At 65.1% G+C, this 14,924-nt stretch overlaps 1 protein-coding gene across 4 annotated transcripts in view; it reads left to right on the top strand.

Annotated features, from left to right (window-relative positions):
* The window catches only part of FRMD1 (FERM domain containing 1), a 43,374-nt gene extending 29,293 nt beyond the window's left edge, over positions 1 to 14,081 (top strand). For 2 of the 4 annotated variants that reach the window (XM_059940823.1, XM_059940824.1), the window contains 10 exons: positions 3,446 to 3,525; positions 3,879 to 3,955; positions 4,909 to 5,095; positions 5,214 to 5,369; positions 5,656 to 5,721; positions 5,889 to 5,957; positions 6,531 to 6,705; positions 7,270 to 7,608; positions 8,967 to 9,046; positions 9,650 to 14,081. In XM_059940823.1, the coding sequence (XP_059796806.1) occupies positions 3,446 to 3,525; positions 3,879 to 3,955; positions 4,909 to 5,095; positions 5,214 to 5,369; positions 5,656 to 5,721; positions 5,889 to 5,957; positions 6,531 to 6,705; positions 7,270 to 7,608; positions 8,967 to 9,046; positions 9,650 to 9,865 (1,445 nt within the window). In that variant the 3' untranslated portion in view covers positions 9,866 to 14,081. The remainder of the gene's footprint in view (positions 1 to 3,445; positions 3,526 to 3,878; positions 3,956 to 4,908; positions 5,096 to 5,213; positions 5,370 to 5,655; positions 5,722 to 5,888; positions 5,958 to 6,530; positions 6,706 to 7,269; positions 7,609 to 8,966; positions 9,047 to 9,649) is intronic. The other 2 variants (XM_059940825.1, XM_059940826.1) reach the window with 2 other exon arrangements.
* The last annotated feature ends 843 nt before the right edge of the window (positions 14,082 to 14,924 follow it).

Here is a 14,924-nt window from a genome sequence, read left to right on the forward strand (position 1 = left end):
CAACCAATCAGGACGCGGGCGTTTCTAAGGAGTTTGATTCGTTTGGGGGAGGAGGGGGTTGCCAGTGCTCTTTCCTCAACAAGTCTGTCGTCTTGTTCTAGAAGTTTCCCACCTCATGGAAATGAAGTCCCCATCGTTCCAGAGAGGGTCCTGGTGGGCCTGGTGGAGGCTGAGCGGGGGGGCTGGTGTAGGTGGCGGGACCTGCTCACTTCGTGGCACAGGCCTCATGGCGTAGGACCGGGCACACGCGGGCGGTAAAGCAGAGACAGGGGACGCACACACGTGGTGACTTCATGCGGGGACTCATTGAGACCCGGAGCCCTGGGGGGAGGGGGGTCGCAGGCTCTGGGGGGCGCCCTACCCCTGGGACGCGGTGGTTGGGTTCAGTGGTCCCCTCTTCCTCCTGAGCTTTGTCACTTGGGAGCCTGGGCCTCTGGAGCATCTGGAGGTGGCTTAGCTGAGGACGTGTGCCACTCCGGGCCTCTCTGGTCCAGGACAGCCGCCAGCCCTTGGGTCCCCCCGCCAGGACTTGAGGTGCAGTGCCGCCACTGCCTGACCCTCTGAGGCCCCGCTGGGGTCTGGGTGTGGGACGTGCAGGCGGGCTCAGACTCAGTGGGTGGGCACACTGGGGGCTCCAGACGCAGGAATAAGGATGGACCTGAAGCCCGGCCACCGGCAGTAAAATAATAGAGGGATGTCGGGGGAGGGGTGGCAGGCTGGCCACCGGAGCAAGGAGGTCTCAGAGGAAGAAGCAGGGGGGCCGGTGGGGTTCACAGGCCCACCTCAGTCTCCCTCTGCCCAGGACGGAGGGACGCGCAGCCAGCCCCCCGTCCTGGTAGCCCTGCAGGATAGAGGAGAGGTGCAATGCTCATTTTACTGAAAAAGTATTTTGAGAATTTTCAGACATCCATGAAAGTAGAGAAAACAGCATGCAGCAATTGCCAGCCTTTTGCCATACCTGCTCCATTGAACCCTGAATGTTTTGCTGATTATTTAAAATAAATCCCAGTCTTCATGCTATTCCATCCCTAAATACTCTTTACATATCTCTTGAAAGAGAATATTTTCTTAAATAGCCACAATGCCATTTGTACCCCAAACAGAATTAACAATTTCTTGATATTATTTAATATTCGCTTGATATTCAAATTTCCCAGTTGTTTCGGAAATGTCTTTTTATAGCTGTTTTGTAAGAATAAGGACCCAAATAACGTCCCCGCGTTGTGTTTTTGTCACCTTGTCCCGAAACGTCTTAGGGTCAGGGGCAGCTTCTGTGCACCCTGCTTGGGCCTCAGGTAACAGGTACCTCAGACCAGGCGGCTTAAACGACAGAAACCTGTTGTCTCGCAACAGACATCTGGAGGCTAGAGGTCTGAGATCCCGGGGTCAGTGGGGCCATGCCTCCTGAGGCCTCTCTCCTCGGCGTGTGCTTGGCCATCTTCTCCCCTGGAACTCACGTGGCCGTTCTTCTGTGCAGACCTGTGTCTGAGCCCCTCTTCTTATGTGGACACCAGTCCCGGAACAGGATCCACCCTAGTGACCTCATTTTCACTTAATCACCTCTTAGAAGGCCCAGCTCCAAATACAGTCACACTGTGAGGTCCTGGGGGTTTGGGCTCCAACATAAGAATTTGGGGACACATGCGGCTCCTGACACCCCTCCCCTTTTTCGTGCCAGTGGCTTGCTGAGGCCAGTGCATCCACTGTCCCGCTGGCAGCCCCACACTCTAGGGTCCCATTTCCTCCCAGCATCACCTAAATTGGCTCTCACCCCACACTTCCCTGTCCCGGAGGTTGGCTGGACGGCTCAGTCACTCCAATCAGCCTTCTGGGTGGGACAGCATCACACGTACCCCAGGCCTGGCCCCGGGCGTGTCCGTCACCCGACGCCACGTCTGGGCCCTACTTCTAGTGGTGCAAGATTGGCCCGTGGGTTCAGGTGGGCAGTGCTGGAAGCCCACATCCAGCGGGTGGGCTGCAGCTGGGGGGCTAGTGGGCGACTTTGAGAAACAACACATTCGATCCGTTTCTAGTGCCTTTGTCGTCTAGGTTAGTGACGCTGTCAGGACTTTTCTTCTAGAGCTTGAACCTAAGCTGAAGGTGGTTTGTTTGTTTCTATTCTTTATTGTGAATTTGGGGGGGAGGTTGGAAGGAGCAGGAAGGTGATTTAGATAATCATGTGCGAAAAAGGGCCCTTGCAGCGCCTTGCAAGGCGGGCTTGGCTTTTCACTCCTGTTCCCACATGCGGGCTCCTCAGACAAAACCCCGATCCTTTAACAGCACCGCCAAGGTCAGACGGCATGCGATGGCTAAGCCTATGGGCTCCGACCACCCTGGGGGAGCCTCCCGGCCGCAGAGGATGGTCTAGATGAATGAAAAGCAGTGTTTGCTCAGAGCAGAGGTGGGCACACTTCCTGTACAGGGCCAGATAGTGAGCGCCTCTGGCTTTGCAGCATGAAAGCGGCTACAGACGTTGCATAGACAGAGGAGCCTGGCTGAGCTCTGCTTGGCCTAGGGCCCTCCTTTGCTGACCCCGGGCTTCGAGGGTCCTTGGCCTGGGGGTGGGGTGGGGCTTACCCTAGGACCCCTACCAGGGCTTTATTAGCTGTGTGACTGGCGTGTTTCCTAGCCTCTGCAAGGCCCGGTTTCCTCCTCTGCAAAGTGAGCATAGGTACAGCCGAGGTGTTGAGGACGCGAGGATGCGGGGATTGGCTCAGGGTCCCAAGCCCAGAGCCTGCACACGGCAGGCTCACGCCTCCTGAGGCGGGGGCTGCTGAGCGGTGTGGCGGCCCTGCCCTGGTCCCCTGGCACCGCCCTGCCTATACCCTCCAAGGCGGCCTCCTGGAGCTGGGAGGGGTCAGGCTGTCCTGCTGTCGTCAGAGAGGGGCCTGCAGGTGGCGCAGTCGAGGCCCTGAGAGTCACCGGTTCTGGAGCTGAGCCCGACGGTAACGGATGGAGGCCGGCCCGCCCCACGCTCCTCTCTAGAATAATCTCATTTTTCTCCAGCTTACAAAGGAAACACGTGGTCGTAATAGTCCGAAAACACAGAGCGTAGAATTTGGAAAGAAGGGTCCCCCGTGACCATTCCCAGCGTGACCACGTTAACCTGGTTGTTGACTTGAAGTTGGGGAGCTTAGTCCCAGGTTTATAGGCCTTTCCAGTTTCGAAGGACTCGGTCTACAGCTGGGAGAGGGGCTGTTGGGAGGAAGGAAGACCCTTCCCGACGGTCGCGCCCCCGGCAAGTACCAGCTCCAGTGCCATCGCGATGTCAGTGTCTAGGTTTCAGTATCTAAAGATTCCACACTTTGGAAAACCACCCGGTAAAGCCTGCACGTCAGGAGACACGCTCCTTCAGCCGGCCACCCCGAGGAGGCCACCACGTGTGACTGGTCGCACATGGGCCCCTCCCAGCACGCTCTGCTCCAGGCCCTGCTTCTCTTTGTAGACAGCGAGCACGTCTTCATGGATTTGGAGCAGAAGCTCAGCAAATACTTCTCAAAGGACTGGAAGAGAGAAATGCGTAGAGTGAGCTAAACTGCCAGGCGGGAGGGCAGGGTGGAGGGGCCCGGGAGGCCCAGCTGCTGGCCCCCGGGGGGGCCGCCCCCCACCCCAGGTCCCGGTGCGGAGTCTGCCGGGCGCAGGGAAGCCAGCCACGTGGGTGCAGGTGCATGCCCTTGAGTGTTCTGGACATGTGCTCAGCTTTTCCTTTTAACAAAGTGACATAAAATCATGGACTGCCCCGCAGTATGGACCTGAGCTGTGGCCTCGGGCTGGGTCTGAAGTGACGGAGGTGATGGCTCCCTCCTGAGCACCAGCCGGGGGTCAGCCCCCTCCCCCCAGGTCTCAGTACCGCCTTCTCTCCACGCTTCCACCCCCAGGGAAGCGGCAGGCCCGGTGCCCCCTTCGTGGCCTTCCTCAGGGTGCAGCACTACGTGGAAAACGGAAGGCTTATCAGGTAAAATTGCTCGCTGGTTCTCTGGCACGTTCCCGGAAGGGTGACCACCTGTCAGGATGCGGTATCGCTGTTGCTTGGGGGGTAGAGGCGCAGCCATTCTTTTTAATTAACCAACATGTAAAGACTAGGGCAGAAACAAGAGAGTGTTTCAAACACGGGTATTTTTATGCCCTAGGGTGGGGTTTTTCCCAGGTGTGCGTTGGCGGGTCTGCGGATTCCTCTGTAAGTGGGGGCCATCCTCCTGCTCTGGGCTGCATGCCCAGCTGCTGGTGCCCCGCCCGGATGGGAAAGGGCCCCAGGCTGGCACACCTGGAGGGCCTCCTTCTGAGTTCCTGGGGCTACCTTCCCGAGAGAACCCCACCAGAGCATGTGGGAAAATACAGACCCTGGGGCGCCCCAGGAACGAGTTAGCCCAGACCAGGGGCGGGTAAGCGGGGCCCGTGTCCCAGGAATCCCCTGAGCAGGTGCAAGTGGGCCAGGGTCCCCACAAGCCTCCCCAGGCAGAGAGCTGGGGGGAGGGAAGGTTCTAGAAAAGTCTCGGAGGGGAGAACAGGCAGGCTGGGGGGAGGGAGCGTGGCTGCCCCGTGCTATGGGGCCAGTCGCTGGGGGTAGTGTTAGAAGATCTGAACTTGTGCTTCCCGGGGGCCCTGCTCCCTGTGTGTGTTGGGAGATTAGCAGAAGAAAGGGGCCCGTCTCTTGGGAATGAGCGGCTATAAACCGGGTCTGCCAGAGTCCTGGGTCCCAGGAGCCCTGCCCGAAGTCAGGCTCACCTGGCTTCTCAGCAGCTGGGGGGCGGCAGCACATCCACCTGAACCTCCCCCGCTACAGGGCCCTGAGGGTCCTGGGGCCCTGGGGCAACGAGACGGGGCCTGGCGGGCGGGGGCCGGTGACTGGCGGGGTGGGAGGCCGTGGGCTGCAGGGGGACAGCCCTCCCGAGCCCGCTCGCCTGTCAGCGACAGGAGGGCCAGGCACCTGTACTACTGCCACCTGAAGGAGCGGGTGCTGCGGTCCCAGTGCGCCCACCGGGAGGAGGCCTACTTCCTGCTGGCTGCCTACGGGCTGCAGGCCGACCTGGGCAATTACCGCGAGCCGGCACACTCGGGCCGCTACTTTGAGCCGCAGGCCTACTTCCCGCAGTGGGTGAGGCCCCTCTCTCCATCCTGGCCGCCGCCCCCGGGGGCGGGGGGAGTCCCCGGGCTAGAGGGGGCGAGGAGGAGGGGGAGCCGGCTGGACAGATGGCCTGCGGCTCCCTCCCCAGATCATCACCAAGAGGGGCAGCGCCTACATCCTCCGGCACACGCCCGCCCTGCACCGCGAGCAGCGGGGCCTGAGCCCCAAGCAGGCCGTGCTGCACTTCATCCGGGAGGCCTGCCGCCTGGAGGACGTGCCCGTGCATTTCTTCAGGCTGTACAAGGTCCAGCTGCGGGGACGCCAGGCGGGGGAGGGCGGTTCAGGCCCGGGACGCACCTCCCCGAGGGTCCACAGGGCGGCCGGGACCCCGACCCAGGACAGGAGGGACAGAGTCCCCACGGCTGTCCTAGGACCGGGACCCCGACCCAGCATCAGAGGGGAAATGGGAGGAGGCCCGGGGACCCCACCTCAGCCCTCAGGCACCCCTGGTCCACCAGCGAGGGTCTGCGAGGAGGGCCACAACCCCAGGCCCGGGGCTCTAGACCTTGCCAACGTCTGTGTCCTCTTAGGATAAGAAGGAGGACCGACCTACCATTGTCCTGGGACTGACCCTCAGAGGAGTGCAGTTCTATCAGGTGACCGGCAGGGGCCCTCCTCTTCTTCCTCCTCCTCTTCCCCCTCCCCCTCCCCTCCCCTCCCCTCCCCCCCCTTTCTCCTTAACGCCTCCTCCCCTCCCCCACGGGGGCTGGCCTTGCTGCTTCCCTCCGGCTGGCCCTGTGCACGCGGCCCTGCTGTCTTGCAGGAGGTGAACCACGCTCCACAGCTGCTCTACGACTTCCCCTGGCGCCACGTCGGGAAGCTGGCCTTTCTGGTGCGTGTCTGATGGGGTCGGGGCTGGGGGCAGGGGTGTCTTAGCCCCCAGGAGCCCAGGGGAGCCTGGCAGACGCTTGTCCTTCAGGACACTGACCAGGCATGTCATGGCCCACGAGGTGCAGGCACAGCCTGAGGCCTGGGGGGTGTCCCGCGTGGAGACGGCCCCGCCCCCTGGCAGTGCCCTCCTGCCAGGCTGGGTGTCCTGGTTCTCGTCACCAGGAGAACTTCTGGCTCCTGGGTGGAGACAATAAAGGGGGGCGAGGAGGAGGCCGCAGACGCGCTCCATCCAGACGCCCTGGGCCGGGCCTGGCGCCAGGCGGGTGGCAGGGACGGTGGGCCCTAGGTGCAGGCTGCACCCGAGGGCCCAACAGGGCCGTGGGCCACGGGGTCCGCCTCCCCCAGCCCAGCGCGGCGGGCGCCGAGTTACAGCTGCCCTGAGGCCCCTCCCCCACCCGCACCGCCAGGAGAAATCAGGTGGCAGGACAGAAACAGGGCAGCCCCAGCAGAGGGCCTGGCTGATGCTGTGCTCTGGCTTTCTCGGTACGTCACGTCGCGTCTCTTCTCCGCTCAGGGCAAGAAGTTCGAGCTCTGGCCGGACGGGCTGCCCGCGGCCCGGAAGCTGGTGTACCGCACGGGCTGCCCCTGGCGCTCCCGCCACCTGCTGCGCCTGCTCAGCGCCAGCCACCAGCTGCGCCTGGCCCTGCAGCCCGCCCTGCAGCGGCTGCGGCAGCTGGAGGAGGCCCAAGGTGGGGCCGTCCGCCCGCGCCCACCCCTCCTCTGCGGTCGAGGCCGGACGCTCGGGGCGCGGCAGCCCGCGTCGCACCCTGTTTTCCCACCGGGGGGTTGGCAAGGGGTGGTGGCGACCCCACTCCTCCAGCTCTCCTGGGGCCTGATTCTAAAGATGGGGCCGGGGGGGAGGCGAGGCGAGCGCTGCAGTAACCCCCAGGCGGTTCCTCGAGGCCCTGGCACGCACGCATGCGTGTGCGAGCATGACGTGCCTGTGTGCACGTGTGTGCACGCCCGCTTGCGGGGGCTGCGTGGGGTCCCTCGCACTGAGACCTGAGAGCCCTAGGGCAGTGAGCACGAGGGCGAGTGCTAGGAGTTTACCGGCTGCCGGGGACAGATGCCACCTGGGGGCCTGGGCTATGACAGCGGACACTCGGGGCCCTGGTCTCTGGGTGGCACTTCCCTCCCCCCACTCTGCATCTTCCTGGGCCTGGCGGTGGGCTGGACCCCTGGGCCTCTGTCGGCCACTTGCGGCTCCGTCTCCAGCGCTGTTCTTACACCGGCGCCCCCCTCCCCCCACACAGAGAAGAAGTGCTACCGGGAGACCTGCATCAGCGACGTGCTGGAGCTGGAGCTGGACCTGGACCCGGCCAGCAGGGCGTCCCCTGGCTCCGCTGGCAGCGGGGACAATGGGGACGGAGGCTGGCGTCCCCCGCACCGCCTCTCCCTCCTCTCGTCTGGCAGCCACTGCAGCTCCCACTCCGCGGGCATCGAGGCCGACTCCCAGCTGGCGGGGCCCGCGGAGCCGGGGGAGACGTCGGTGGATGAGCCCTTCGTCGGGGCTGCGGCGCTCCGCGGGGAGGAGCCGCCCTGCAGCTCCGGCACCAGCCAGAGCAGCCGCGGCACGGTTGGTGGTGGCAGAGGTGGGCCTGAGGGCGACACCCGGGGCCAGGGGGAAGGTGCGTGTGCTGCTTGGCTAGATGCCGGCTGCGTCATCGCTGTGCGTGCCGGGAGAGGCTGGGGTGCTCGTGACCCTGGTTCTTGGGGACCTTGTTACACAGGGGCCCCTCCACCACCGGGCCTGGGAGCAGAGGAGGGAGGACAGGGCCCTCCCTGCAAGACGTGGTGGGTGGTGGTCCTTCAGTCCCCCTGCAGCTGGTAACTCCTAGGGAGCCTGGCCTGGCCGGCGTCCCTCATGTAAGATCCCATCGGAAAGCATTCAGCCAGGTTTCTCTCTTGCTACCCGCGGGGTCAGTAGAAGTCACGTGACAGTCGGCCACTTATGAGCCATTCTAGGACCAAGCACCCACCCGGATTAGCATGAGCTCCTTGTCCTCAGGGATGCTTCCGCAGTAGGTCTGGGAGCGGGGGCCCTGAAGTGGTTCCTTGTCACCCCAGGAAGGTTACGCAGGCTCTGCTATTCCCTGAGCACCTGCAGCGTCTTTGAGAGTGGATGCAATGGGTAATCGTGGGGACCAGCCTCAGGGCCCGGCCACCCAGGTCCACCTAGAGTCACCCAAGGTTATGCAGGGTCACCCAGCATCACCCAAGGCCACCCAGAGTCATTCAGGGTCACCTCAGGTCACCCAGAATCATTCAGGATCACCCAGTGCTACCCAGGGTCACCTAGTCACCCAAGATCACCTAGGACCAACCAGAGTAATTCAGGGTCACCCAAGGTCACCCAAGATCACACAGTGTCAGGTGGTTTTGGTCAACCCGCCGTGTCCATCTTTACATTCTGAGTGATAAAGGACAGATCGGTCTCCATCTCTGAGGTTTTGCCCAAGTGTGTGGTCTGCAATCTGGTATGAGCAATAATAATGATAAGATGGTGTTTGCCCAGTAAGCGCCTGCTTTGATTAGACATCAGAGCACTTGGACAACTAAAGCAGCCCGGTGCGGAAGGACAGGGCAGTGTGAGTGGGGGGCAGGGAGTGGGTGGGGTCCTGGGGGACCCTGCGGGGAGAAGGCTGGGACAGGCGGGGACCACCTAAGGGGAGGACCCCGGGTCGCCCACGGAAACCATCGCTCCTCGAAGGGGCTCCGACACCTCACGTGGAGAACACGCGTGATAGTCTGGGGTTCCAGATGACCTGCAGGCAGGAGGCCAAGGTCACAGCCCACCCCTCTGTGACCCCGAGGCCTGAGAGGAGGGGTGCGGGAACCACAGAGGCACCCAGTCTCATCCCAGAGTTTGGGGCCCTGGGGTGGGCTGCCCTCTGCGGGGAGCAGGCGGGTGTCCCCAGGCCCTGCTCACGTGCCCTCGCCCTCCTCGCAGCCTCTCCCCAGCAGCCCTTGGCCGTGGTTCGGGTCACGCTGGTGAGCACGAGGGGCCCGAGCGCTGAGGCCCTGCACCAGGTAGGTCCCCACGTGGGCCAGGCGGCCGCTCCCTGTTCCACATCGTGCCCCGTCAGGTCAGGGGCCCTACGCCAGCCCGAGGGTCCCCGGGAGACTCCCTCGGGCAGTGGGGGACCCGTGAGGCTTTAGGGAACGAGGCGGGTCAGGAGCTGGGTCTCCTTGGCCTCGGCGGCTGAGAGTTAGGCCTGCCGAGTGGGGCGTCCACCGGCCCCGCCCCCTTCCCAGGCGGTGTGCGGTGTGAACAAGGCCGGCACAGCTCGGGCCCCAGGAGTGCGGGGCTCTGGGGGTCTGCGCCCCGGCCCCCAGGAGCAGGAGGGGGGCCAAAGCCAGTGGCCCTGGGAGGTGGGGCAGAGGAAGGGGGGCTGGAGGTGCCGGGCCCTGCTTAGGGCGGACCTGGGGAAGCCCCAGTGGGCGGGTGGTGACCCTGGAAAGGGAGTGAATGTTAGGGTGCGATTTGAGTCAGAGGGAGGCGGGCGGGCGCGGGGGGGGGGGGGGGCCGGCAGGGGGTTGGAGTTCAGCGGGGATGGGGCGGGGGCGGGAGGTGGGGAGAGTGGAGGGGAGGGTGAGGCGGCTGCAGGACGGCCTCGTGGTCTCTCCCTGCAGGTGCCGGAGGCCCGGGCGGCAGCCGGCCCCGCGGACCCGCACAGCCGCAGCGTGGACGATGTGCGCCCCGCGCCCGCCCCGCGCTCGGCCCCGCGCCCCGCCCCGCGCAGCTGCCCCGTCCGCCGCGCGCTGGACCCCGGGCCGAGGAGGTCCGTGAACTCCCGCTCCCTGGACCTGCTCGGAGAAGACCAGCTTCCTGAGGAGTTTGTGGTGTAGACGCCTCGGGGCGCCGCTTCACCCCCGCAGGGCCCCGTCCACGCCGCACGCCTCCGCCCACTTGGCACTCTGTCCCTGCAGCGCCGCTCCATCCACGCGGGGCTCCGTCCACGCCGCTCGGCTCTGTCCACCTCTCCATCCGCGTCTCGCCGGCCCTCTCTGCCCTGGAGGCTCCCGCCTCCCACCACCGCCAGGCTGAACGGGGCCCCTGGCACCGCCCCTTTTACCTGGTGGCTTTGCACCTTCACCTGTCTGAGGGGTGGAGCCAGCTCTGTCAGGCCTGGCGGTGCCGACTAGGTCTCACTTTCCCTGCTGCTCGGACTATGGCCGGTCTGAGCATCTTCCGTCCGCGTCTCCAGGAGGCAGAAGCCGAGGTCCGGGGCTCCAGTCTCTGCGCAGTGGCGCGTGGGCCGCGCTGCCTCTAACGCTCGAGGGAAGGTGTCTCAGCTCAGGGGTCCCCAACCGCCCGGCCGCGGCCTGTTGGGAGCCGGGCCGCACAGCATGGCCTCCGGAGCTCGCATCATTTCCCCCCCCGACCCCCGCCGCCACCCCGCCTGTGGAAAGATGGTCTTCCACCAAACCGGTCCCTCATGCCAGAAAGTTTGGGGACCAATGTCCTAGCTGCTCGCGGACATTGGAGAGACCTCTGGGGTTCCCCTGCCACCAACTCCTCGATGGATGGTGAGACCAGGAACAGCAAGCTTCCCGGGAGTCCTTGAGCGCACGGTCACCATCGCTGTCACTGCACTGGCCACAGGGTCCCCAGACCACCCTCCCTGCAGCCCCTGCTGCTCACAGCCCTGGGCCCACTGGACAGAGGCGCCTCTGTGAGTCGTGCGCCCAGCTGCGTCACCCCAGACCCTCAGCAGAGCCCACCTTGTCCGCCGTGGGTACACAGAGGCACCGGGCCTGGAACCGCACAGCCACGTGGACACTGGTCCCGTGGGGCTGGTGGCAGGAAGTGGGAGGGGCAGGCTAAGGAGGAAGCCGTCATCTACTCTGACCCACAGAAGGAAGGCTCCAGAAGAAAGCCCCCCGCGCAGAGCCTGAGTTTTCTCTTCTCCCATCGCAAGTCCGGCTCTGAAGGTGGTCCTTCCCCACCTCCTGCCCCGGTGTCCACCCAGCCCGGAGGGCGTCTGGGCACCAGGGAGCCGGGACATCTCGTCAGCACTGGTCACCCCCCGCCCACCGGCCATTCATTGCCACTGCCCCCTCCCCGAGTCAGCAGACTGGATGGGAGGGGGGGACAGGGATGGGGCCGGACCGCCACCCCCCCTCGTCTGGGGCAGGAGACCCCTTCCGCGCTTCGCCACCTCTCCAGTTGGCGGCTCCACCAGTGGCTGAACGGCTGAGTGGAGTTTCACAGCGATTTCTGGAAAAGCGTATTGAGGGACTTTGACCTTCGCTGGGGGCCGTACTGGCCGGTGATTAAGAGGCCGGTGAGCAGGCCGAGTGTCCCACTTGGGGCTGGACCCGCCGGGCTCGGGGCGCCAGGAGGGTGGGCTGTAGTTAACGCTGTGCTTTCCCATCCAAGTCAGGGCAGCTGCCCCAGGGCTGAGACGTGGCCCCCACCGCGCCTCCAGGGCCCTGCGTGCAGGGGGCCTTCTCGAACCGTCCACCTCATGGACGGTGCAGAGTGGCTGCGCTGAGCCCAGATGGTGGAGGGAGCTGGCCTCAGGCTGGCACTCTGTGTCCCCAGAGGGAAAGGCAGGGCTGGTGCCGTGTCTCACCTGTCTCCTGACCCCAGCTGGGCCCTGCATTCCTTGCTCTGGAACAGGTGGGACTCCACGGGTAACACCACCCTTCCAGCCTGAGGCTGGTGACAGGCACGTGGCGTGGTGTGGCTTAATTCACCTGTGCGTCCCTCTGGCCCTCCCCCCTTGCACACCTGCTGCCCTCTTTGTCTGGATGCACTGACCTGTGTGTCACTGTCGGATAGTCCCAGGCACTGTGCCCGAGACACCATCGTCCCCTCCCTGTTCTGCTCACGCCTTGAGGACCCCACACGGGCCGTGTTTGGGGGACGGGGTGGAGCCTGAGCCCAGGGGGCGGGGTGTGCAGCCTGGTCCTAACCGGGCCTCTTGGTCCTTCCTGTGAAAGGAAATCTTGCTCGTGCACACACCGCGCATGTGTAATGAAGGGCTGCACACACGTCCGTGTGTCTGCACCTGGGCAGCCTGCGCCGGGGGCGGGGCGCCGGGAGGCTGGGCGGGGCGGCCACACGGGTACTAGATTCTCGCGGTGAAGGTTCCTGGACACGGAAAGCTTCACCTCGTGAGGAACCACGGTGCCCTAGCGCTGCGTGGACGGAGGAGCTTGGAGGGGAGACCAGCCCCCGCCCTTGGAGTTCATATCTGTCTAACTCGTTTTTTAAAGAAGCCTGGTGGGGGTGGCTGAAGGCCACTGCTGCCGTGGGGCACGGGCCGGCAGGCGGCCAGGGGTCGGTCGAGGTGGCCTCATCTGCTCAGTCTTTCCCTCGTTAAGCAGACGTCACCGAGGCAGGTCACGTGCCAGCACTGGGTGGACGCCAGGCGGGGGCAGCGCCCCCCAGCCAGGCGCGCGGTGAGGGCCGGGGTCGGCCGTGGTGCTGCTGGACCTCCCGAGCTGCCCTTCAGAGTCCCCTGTGCAGGAGGTGCCCACATGCCCCGCTGGGCCGCCCCGAAACAGGGCTCCCGTGGACACCCAGCCTGTGGCCACAAGAGCAGGTGGCGAGGGAGGTGTGGCCGGGGCCCTGGAAGGCGGGGATGGGCATCCAGAGCTGTTGCGGGCCTGAGCCCCTGCTTTTCCGAGAGTTTCCGAGGTCACAGAGTCGGGTCCCCATGGTAAGAACTGAGGCTGCATCTGCCCCGGTCTAGGGCCCTTTAAAGGAAATTTTGGGAGCAGGAGCCCAGCCTAACGGACTGCTTTGCTGTCCCACACACACCCATACGTGTGCACACGCAAGCAGACGCGTGCACACGAACGTGGGCAGAAGGGGTGAGTGGGCGCGGAGCGGTGGAGGGACGCTTTCACCGGGTGCCCACTCGGAGCCCCTCGCGGGGACTCGGAGCGCCGGCGTCTGAGCGCCCGCTCCCGCCCCGCCCCCGCGCGCCCCGCGGCTGCCACGAGAGGGCGCTGGCGGCGCGCTGTGGCTCCGGGGCGGCGGGGACCTGGGCGCGTCCCGCCCGCGCGCGGCTCAGGGGCGGCTCAGGAAGGCGGGGGCGTGGCCTCGGGGTTGGGCCTGTTGGGGGCGGGGCCGGGCCGGGCCGCTCAGGCCGCGTGGCTCCCGACTCCGAACGCGGGCTGCGCTTGCGTCTGTCACCCCTGATCCAACCCACCCCGACCTGAGGGTGGCCGGCGCCAGGGGCCGAGGGAGGCTGGGCGCAGCCCCTGTGTCCCTGGCGGAAGAGGCGGCAGGGACCGCTGGCTGACCCCGGAAGCCACCGGAGCTCTGTTCCTATTTCTGCGCTCCCTCTGGGCCTTGCGGAGACACGACACGGCAAGCGGCCGAGTGTCCGCTCAGCACCGGGCGGTCCGCGGGGGCTGGGCGAGCGCAGGACGGTCGGAGGCCAGGCGGCACCGCGCCCGGGTCTCCAGCCCCGCCCGCAGCGGCCGCCCTCCCCGTCCCGCCCGCCCGGAGGCCGCGAAGGCCGGCGGGGGGGCCCCTGCCCAGGAGGGGAAGGAGGCTTCTCTGCGGCATCGGGAGAACCGTCTCTTCGTCTTGCGTGGGTTGGGACCCAAGGCCTTCCGGGCAAGGCAGATGCTGCAGACGCCCCGGAAAACGGGTGTTAGCCAGCAGCGCACCGGCAGTTTGTCAGGGGTCACTCAGGACGGACCCACCTTCGCCCCGGGGTCGTGTGGCCCCCAGGGCTGGGCGGGGCGCCCCGACACGTCTCCCTCCACACTCATCAGGGCTGAGAGGCAGGCCCCCCAGGTTCCCTCTGGACGCTGGAGGGCGGGCGGGCAGGCAGATGGCTCAGGACCGCGTAGGCCGGACATGACCACCGGCTGCCCCGTGAGGCCAGAGGTCACGCTAGCAGGTCCAGGTCCCGAGAACCCCGCGGCTCACAGACCTCCCAGGCCCTCCTGTGGCTGTGAAGGGAGCAAGCCGCAAACACCAGCGTCAGGGAAACAGGGAGAAAGCAGGGTGACTTCCTCAGTCAAGGACGTGGTCGAGGACACAGCCAGGAAAGACTGCGGGTGCTGTCGAATGAAGTGGTGGAAGTGCCTCGCGGAATTCTGTGGTTATTTGTGCTATTCGCCTGCTTTTGAAAAGTTTTGAAGTTGTGACTTGATGGTGTTTAAGTTTTTCTCTAGGTATTTGTCTGCTACCTACTTCAGAGTGCATCACCTTATTTTTCTTCCCTTGCGGGAGGGTCCCCATCACCGTCAGTTTATATAAGATTCAGGCCGCAGGCCCAGCCCACCCAGGCCCGCCAGGGGCTCTGCCCGAGGACCTCTGGTCACAGATGGGAACGTGTCCCAGCACCCCCTCTGCTCTCTGCTTCCTCCCGGGGGGCGTGGGGCTCCCGTGAACGCAAACCCAGCTTTCCTCCGAGAGCAGATGTAGGAACACGTTAATCATCAATACACCTCGGCCACCTGAAAAGGCCACGGCCCCCCAGGAATCTCGTGGGCGTGGCTGGAGGCTTTGAGGGGGAGGGGGCAGCCAGCAGAGGGAGGTGCGAGGTGGGTGTAGCACAAGGACTTGGGCTGTCCAGCGTGGGCAGCTCGGCCTGGCATGGGGTGAGCAAGTCCGGAAGCAGGTTCCCCAAAGTGCCAACAAGTCCCCGAAGCAGTTATTTGCCAAAATTTGAGGACGGCCAGCTCCCTCCCTCAGCTGTCCTTGTACGAGACCCGTCCCGGGACAGCAGGGCGGGGGCACCTGGGTCTACCTGAGAGGTTCTGGTCCGCACACCTGCCCCTGCTGCCGCTGTGTGGATGGGGGAGCAGACATGGGGGCCACATCTAACCCTCGACTGGTTTTGGGGTCTTCGAGGGCGGGGCTTTGCCACATGTATGGAACAGCCTGGTGCCCCCACAGGGCGTGGCGTGGTGCAGTGGGCTTCCCAGCGGTGGC

The sequence above is a fragment of the Balaenoptera ricei genome, chromosome 12 (genome assembly GCF_028023285.1).
Source record: "Balaenoptera ricei isolate mBalRic1 chromosome 12, mBalRic1.hap2, whole genome shotgun sequence".
In the NCBI taxonomy this organism is placed as follows: Eukaryota; Metazoa; Chordata; class Mammalia; order Artiodactyla; family Balaenopteridae; genus Balaenoptera; species Balaenoptera ricei.